Source organism: Perissodus microlepis, chromosome 4 (assembly GCF_051167445.1).
Source record: "Perissodus microlepis isolate ML-2025 ecotype Zambia chromosome 4, ASM5116744v1, whole genome shotgun sequence".
Taxonomy (NCBI): domain Eukaryota; kingdom Metazoa; phylum Chordata; class Actinopteri; order Cichliformes; family Cichlidae; genus Perissodus; species Perissodus microlepis.
In genome coordinates this window covers 2,538,161-2,545,392 of record NC_140464.1, presented here as the reverse complement: position 1 = coordinate 2,545,392, position 7,232 = coordinate 2,538,161, and the positions used below count along the sequence as shown (strand labels likewise).

The 7,232-nt window shown below is 41.9% G+C and overlaps 1 protein-coding gene across 1 annotated transcript in view; it reads right to left on the bottom strand.

Annotated features, from left to right (window-relative positions):
• gsg1l (gsg1-like) overlaps window positions 1-7,232 on the bottom strand; it is a 44,238-nt gene that overhangs the window by 13,668 nt on the left and 23,338 nt on the right. The window contains exon 3 of the mRNA XM_084925085.1: window positions 4,004-4,156. Coding sequence (XP_084781211.1) covers window positions 4,004-4,156 — 153 coding nt within the window. The remainder of the gene's footprint in view (window positions 1-4,003; window positions 4,157-7,232) is intronic.

Genomic DNA, 7,232 nt, shown 5'->3' with positions numbered 1-7,232 from the left:
TGTAATCTGATTACAATCAGTAGGTACATTTTAGTTCAGTTTTAGAGTCTCAAAGTCATTTCAGCCTCATCTTTACTCAGATACTCATCTCTGAGGTTCAGCTGTGACAGACATTTTTCCATCCCTGTGATTGATTACAACACGACCAATGATTGATCACTGATCAGTGTGTTATGTGTCTAAAGCTTTACAGGATCAGGAGCAGGAGAACGACTGTGTGTCAGCTGCATCACTGCCCACAGAGTCAGACAAATGAACACTACAGACTTTATTCTAAGCTGATAATAAACCTGTGACATAAGCTCCGTCTCCGTCCTTCCATACTGGGGACTAAATGATCATAAAACTGCTCTTTTTAAGGACAAAAAATAACAATCTAATGTCCAGTGTTTGACTTTAATGTTCAGGAACTTTATAAATGACGAAATGAAACCGAGGGTCAGCCAGGCGCTTCACATTTATCCATCAGTAAATCAAGTAACAGCACGATTTATTCTAAGGCTTTTTCTGGGGGGGCTAATTAAGTTTTTAAAAACTTTTCTGGACGCATAAACACATTTAAGCATCACCATTAGACAAAATGTCTTTAACACATTAAATATTCCTGTTTTAATGAGTCCTCTTTAGTCCCAGGTCAGTTCAAACTCTGTGAGAACAGCTTGGAGACACATTAGTGTGTTTTCTTGCTCTTACATAACAAGAGAAACCCTCAGCACGAGACAGTCTGCCACCATAATTACCACAAAGCAAAAACAACAGTAAATCACTGCAGCCCAACAGTAATGAATCAGAACACATGTAATGATCATAATTAGTCATTATACAGAATCAATTGAATCAATGAGCGCGCTCGGAAACATCCAATCAATTACAGAGAGCGACACAATCAGTCAGCAGAATTACAACAAAGTCAAAACGCCGCGGCGCAAACGAGTCGATGTGACATTAACGAAGGCATTATACATCACAATCACGTGTGTGTGTGTGTGTGTGTGTGTGTGTGTGTGGGGGGGGGGGGGGGGGGGGGGTCCTTTATGCTCCATATTCATCAGCTTTAAGACACCCACCATTACTTTTTATTTATTTATTAGTAAATCAAAGCTGTTTGTTGATGTCTTCACTTTTAATAGTCCATATTTGTATTCCTGAACTCTACTGGAGCAGATTTGCATGAGTCACAGTTTAAATTTTCAGCTTCCTCTGATTGGCTGGCCCTTGTAATACGAAGAAGGTTGAAGAAGAAGGTTGGCTGGGTGCGAGGGGAAAGGCGGAGCCTGGTAAAACAGGTGGGAGTCCTCATCAGGTGGCTGGGTTCAGGCCAACCGCTATAGGTGGCATCCAATCAGGACGCCGCCTGGGTGCTCTCAGACAGCGAGTAGGCCTTTGGGTAGAGCCACAACTTGCTGGTGAGATTATGTATTGCATTTAGCACGAAGAAGTAAGTGGAAAACTTTTTAGGGAAACTTAATTTGTGGCAGTGATAAATAGTTTGTGTGGCTCACAGTGGGGTGGGGGCTCTTTGCAGAAGTTTGTTTTGGGCTCCTGAGAATGCAGGGCTCAGGTGTGGAGTATACACGTTGGTCTCCTTAGATGTAGCTGCAGGTCTGAAAAGTGAAGCCGATGCAAAAGTGCTTTAAACCTGCATTCCCTTTAGTGCCCACCAGGGGGCGACCTCTGTGGCTGTAAAAAGTCTGAGGCAAAATGACCCTGGCTTCTTTTCTCTGTGACCTCTGTTGCTTATTTTAGGTCAAACTGAACAAATCATCAAGTGTCTTTTGTAAATGATCATAGCTAATGATGTGTGATTGACAGCTCCACAGACAGATCCGGCCCTCGCTGGCTACGCCTGGTTTTTGGAGTACGTGAGCAGAGGGAAGGCCTGGATTTTTATCTCTGCTGTGTAATAGTTTTCAAAATGTCAATTACCTTTCCCTGGTGGAGAATGAGCATGAGGTTTTTACATAATTCAGAGCAGAAGTGTCACTTGTGATATGAAGTGATTAAGGGAGCGTGCTTCAGAGGTTTGCTGCATAAATGCTGTAAAATGTGCCGCTGTCCTCTGAGAGGAGCAGACGAGCAGAGTGACGGACGCATCGCCAACTTCTTGTGTAAGAGGTTTAGCGTAAATTGGGAGAAAAATCCCTGGCACCGCCACATCCAAGGCTGCCATGGGATAACCTCTGACCCTGGACGACCTCACAAATCTGCCTCAGGCTCTGTCCGCTCTGCTGCTGATTCTCACAGCAATACTCAGAATATATTTGTTTGTGTTCGATGTAAATGATGCCCAGTGGTGTTTAAAGGATGTTCCTGATGCCAAAAAAGAAGAAGAAGGAAGGAAGGAAGGAAGGAAGGAAGGAAAGAAGAAGAACAAAGGAAGGAAGGAAGGAAAAGAAGAAGAAGAAGAAGAAGGAAGGAAGGAAAAGAAGAAGAAGAAGAAGAAGGAAGGAAGGAAGGAAGGAAGGAAGGAAGGAAGGAAGGAAGGAAGAAAAGAAGAAAGGAAGGAAGGAAGGAAGGAAGAAAAGAAGAAAGGAAGGAAGGAAGGAAGGAAGAAAAGAAGAAAGGAAGGAAGGAAGGAAGGAAGAAAAGAAGAAAGGAAGGAAGGAAGAAAAGAAGAAAGGAAGGAAGGAAGGAAGGAAGAAAAGAAGAAAGGAAGGAAGGAAGGAAGGAAGGAAGGAAGGAAAAGAAGAAGAAGAAGAAGGAAGGAAGGAAGGAAGGAAGGAAGGAAGGAAGGAAGAAAGAGAAGAAGAAGAAGAAGAAGAAGGAAGGAAGAAAAGAAGAAAGGAAGGAAGAAAAGAAGAAAGGAAGGAAGAAAAGAAGAAAGGAAGGAAGAAAAGAAGAAGAAGAAGAAGAAGGAAGGAAGAAAAGAAGAAGAAGGAAGGAAGAAAAGAAGAAGAAGAAGAAAGGAAGGAAGAAAAGAAGAAAGGAAGGAAGAAAAGAAGGAAGAAAGGAAGGAAGAAAAGAAGAAGGAAGGAAGAAAAGAAGAAGAAGAAGAAGAAGAAAGGAAGGAAAGAAAAAGAAGAAGAAGAAGAAGAAAGGAAGGAAAGAAGAAGAAGAAGAAGAAGAAGAAAGGAAGGAAAGAAGAAGAAGAAGAAGAAGAAGAAGAAAGGAAGGAAGGAAGGAAGGAAGGAAGGAAGGAAGGAAGAAAAGAAGAAAGGAAGGAAGGAAGAAAGAGAAGAAGAAGAAGAAGAAAGGAAGGAAGAAAGAGAAGAAGAAGAAGAAGAAGAAAGGAAGGAAGAAAAGAAGAAGAAGAAGAAGGAAGGAAGAAAAGAAGGAAGGAAGAAAAGAAGAAGAAGAAGGAAGGAAGGAAGGAAGGAAGGAAGGAAGGAAGAAAAGAAGAAGAAAGGAAGGAAGAAAAGAAGAAGAAGAAAGGAAGGAAGAAAAGAAGAAGAAGAAGGAGGAAAGGAAGGAAGGAAGGAAGGAAGGAAGAAAAGAAGAAGAAAGGAAGGAAGAAAAGAAGAAGAAGAAAGGAAGGAAGAAAAGAAGAAGAAGAAGGAGGAAAGGAAGGAAGGAAGGAAGGAAGGAAGGAAGAAAAGAAGAAGAAAGGAAGGAAGAAAAGAAGAAGAAGAAAGGAAGGAAGAAAAGAAGAAGAAGAAGGAGGAAGGAAGGAAGGAAGGAAGGAAGAAAAGAAGAAGAAGAAGAAGAAGAAGAAGAAGAAGAAGAAGAAGGAGGAAGGAAAGAAGAAGAAGAAGGAAGGAAGGAAGGAAGGAAAGAAGAAGAAGAAGAAGAAGAAGAAGAAGGAGGGAAGGAAAGAAGAAGAAGAAGAAGAAGAAGAAGAAGAAGAAGAAGGAGGAAGGAAAGAAGAAGAAGAAGAAGAAGAAGAAGAAGAAGAAGAAGAAGAAGAAGAAGAAGAAGAAGAAGAAGGAGGAAGGAAGGAAGGAAGGAAGAAAAGAAGAAGAAGAAGAAGGAGGAAGGAAGGAAGGAAGGAAGAAAAGAAGAAGAAGAAGAAGAAGAAGAAGAAGAAGAAACGCAAGAAGAAGAAGAAAGGAGACTTGCATCTTACCGGACAGCACGGTGAAAACAGCGGCGAAGGCGTTGAGTTTGAGTCCGTCGATGACGTTGCTGGAGTGGAAAAGCTCGAGACACATGAGGCTGAAGCCGACCACCAGCAGCAGGATGTAGAGCACCTCGGACACCACGGACAACCACAGCACGCCTACAGACACCAACAGACCGCTCAGTCAGACAGACCTCACATGGATGCGTCCCGTACTTCTGAAGCTACGAGGGCTCAAAATGCTGGAGAGAAACTTTGTCTCCCATTTGTTCCAACTTCAGCCATTCATTCATCTGCTGTCCAATAAGCCACAAACCTGTGATGAAACTTTGATGAATTCTCGGATAATGACACATCTCTCCTCTGTAGTGAGGACACGGCACTTAGAGCTCAAAACAAGGTGAGGTTATTTGTTTCTCATCATCCCAGAGGAGGAGAGGAAGGTGTTTGAGCCCTCTGGTCATAGACAGGGAAAAAAAACCCTGCAGAGCTCAGAGAGACATTATAAAGGATGATGAACAGCTGTTACAACCCCGCTGTACCGTATGACATTTTTAAAGCACAGAAGAGATGTCATCCTGTAGCAGAAGCTGCCCTTGGGGTCCGCTCTCACTACCACACTTCTTTTCTCCACATGTATTATTTCTAAAAAGGCAAAAAGCTCCTCACGACACAGAATTAAACAGGATTATCTGCTCCTCTCCGCTCTGCTCTGCTGGGGATGAAGAGGAGGTAAAATTACAACCTCCAGGCTGAATTTTCAATTTGAATGTCAGTGAGTTTTGGTGCGGCGCTTCAAAACCCCCAAACTGGGAATATTGATCACTAATTTTGTCTTTGCTCTTTTCTCTAGGCAAGGTGGCAACCAACTATTGTTTCCTCTGCATCAGGATGCTAACCTTTCTACATGTCATCGTCTCCACGTGGACATATTTCTTCCAAACGGTCTAATAATCATTTCAGACTCCTTAATGAATCTTAACCAGCATCTTTAACTTCAAACAACTGCAAAGGAGAAGCCAGACTCTGTATTTCATGTGGTAGCACTGGTTTAAAGTCAGGGAACGACACTTCCATCCACTTTAGCCAATACAGATCATTTGAATATTGGCACCATGGAGATAAAGAGGAAGAGTCTGTGTGTCTCTGCTTAGACTGCTGTCAGATAAGCAGGAGAAACCTGTTCACATTCCAGCACAACAAATTTAGTTTGTTTGTTTTGTTGTTTAGAAGTAAACAACAGTTATCGGGTGCATTGACATCACAGTTCACACGAGCAGTGACACAGATAAGGTGGAGCTCAGTCATGTGGGATGATCTCAGACTAAATTAATCCACATCAAAAGGAAGGAGGTGGCGTGGGCATCTGACTAAAATGCCTCCTGGATGCCTCCTAGGTCAAGTGTTCCTGGGAGGAGGTCCTGGGACAGACCCAGGATGTCTCTGCTGCGATGGGGATGCATGAACGCATGAATAAAAATACCATATGGTCAAACTAAAAGAGCACCTGACTGACTCATATGACATCTGCTATTGAAGCGGAAACCAGAATCTCACCAGCTTTATTAAACATCTAAAGATCAGTGTTGGTCAAGTTACTTGAAAAAAGTAATCAGTAACTAATTACTGATTACTTCCCCCAAAAAGTAATCCAGTTACTTTACTGATTACTTATTTTCAAAAGTAATTAATTACTTAGTTACTTTTTAAAAACATGATTTACAACCTGAATAGGTGATAAAGTGATAGATCTTTCAGCCCAATTCTACTTTTTCTGCATAATCCATCATACAAAATGTAATCAAATGGAAAAGTCACTTTTTAAAACTTGTTTTATTAGATTTAATCTTTTAACTTTATGCATCAAGCAAAAATTTAATTATATGCACCATTCTCTGACTTGAAGAAATTAGTTTAACATTTAAACCTATTTTCTGCACATTCCAGCACATAAAATAAAATATTTTTTGTGTGTACACTCAGTCTTTCAAATAGATGCAAGTGAAACACAGCAGAAAATAAATAAAGTCAAAGACTAGCGGTCCTGTTGCTCTATTTTCACCTGTAAAGCAGGAGTGGCGTAGGCGGAGGTTTGCCCTGGTGCAGGTGTGCTGCAGCGGTCAGTGGAAGAATCCGCGAGTTTCTCTGTGAGTTAGCGCACTTGGTGCTTGTTTAGGGTTTTTTTTCTCTGTAAAAAGAAGTTTTTTTGCAATAGTAATCCCTTACTTTACTCGTTACTTGAAAAAAGTAATCAGATTACAGTACCGCGTTACTGCCCATCTCTGCTAAAGATATTTAACATCGACGTTTTAAAAAATACCAGCGATGAATTCAAACCATCTGAAATGTGTAAAAATAGTACAAAGCTGAATCACTCACATCAGAGCTCATGCACATGATGCTCAGTATTATATTCTCACTGTGACTCTGAATTGGGAAAGAAGATGAATGAATGGATGTTATTACCTGAAAATATAATCAAATATATAAAGAACAAATTGAACCTAAATGCACCTTTATATGTCACGAGCTGGTGCTGGGAGACTCGTCGGGCACAGATGCCGAAGGACGCCTTGTGCTTGTGGAGATACGAGCAGGTTTGACGGCGCAGCAGAATCTGACACCCCGGAAACGAGAACAGGATAAATATCTCCCAGTACGAGCAAGGCCAGCGTGCCCTGTGTCAGTTATCAGTTCAGCGCACAAAGTGTCTTCTACTCATGTGAGTTTCTCCTAATGTGAAGTGTAAGTGCTGAGAGGAGGAAAATAAAGCACATGTGCAGCGGCGGCCCAACGCTGACACAAAGAAGCAGCTCGGAAACTTTCTCTCTCATCAGCCACACGAGCAGATTTTATTCAGATGCTTCCGAGCTCGTCCTGCATCATTCCGTTCATTTAATCACATCAAACTCCCAGCGAGAGATGAAAGATGACAAGAGACGCTGCTCTGACTCGAAACCCTGTAACCGGTGTGACCCTGCAGGTCGCACGAATTGCATCTTTTGACTCCACGCTCTCTGATTTCTTATTAGCCGCCGCTGTAATTTCCACACAGTCGATACAAACAAATTCCAGAGGTATAACCGCCTGCGGGGAAATTCAGAGTGCAACAATATTGACCAAAAACAATATTTTCCCCTGTTTCTGTCATATTGAATATGCACCAGTAGACTGAGCAGACTTCATTAGACTGAAGGCAGTAAATAAAATGTGCTGTGAAGGACTAAACCAACAC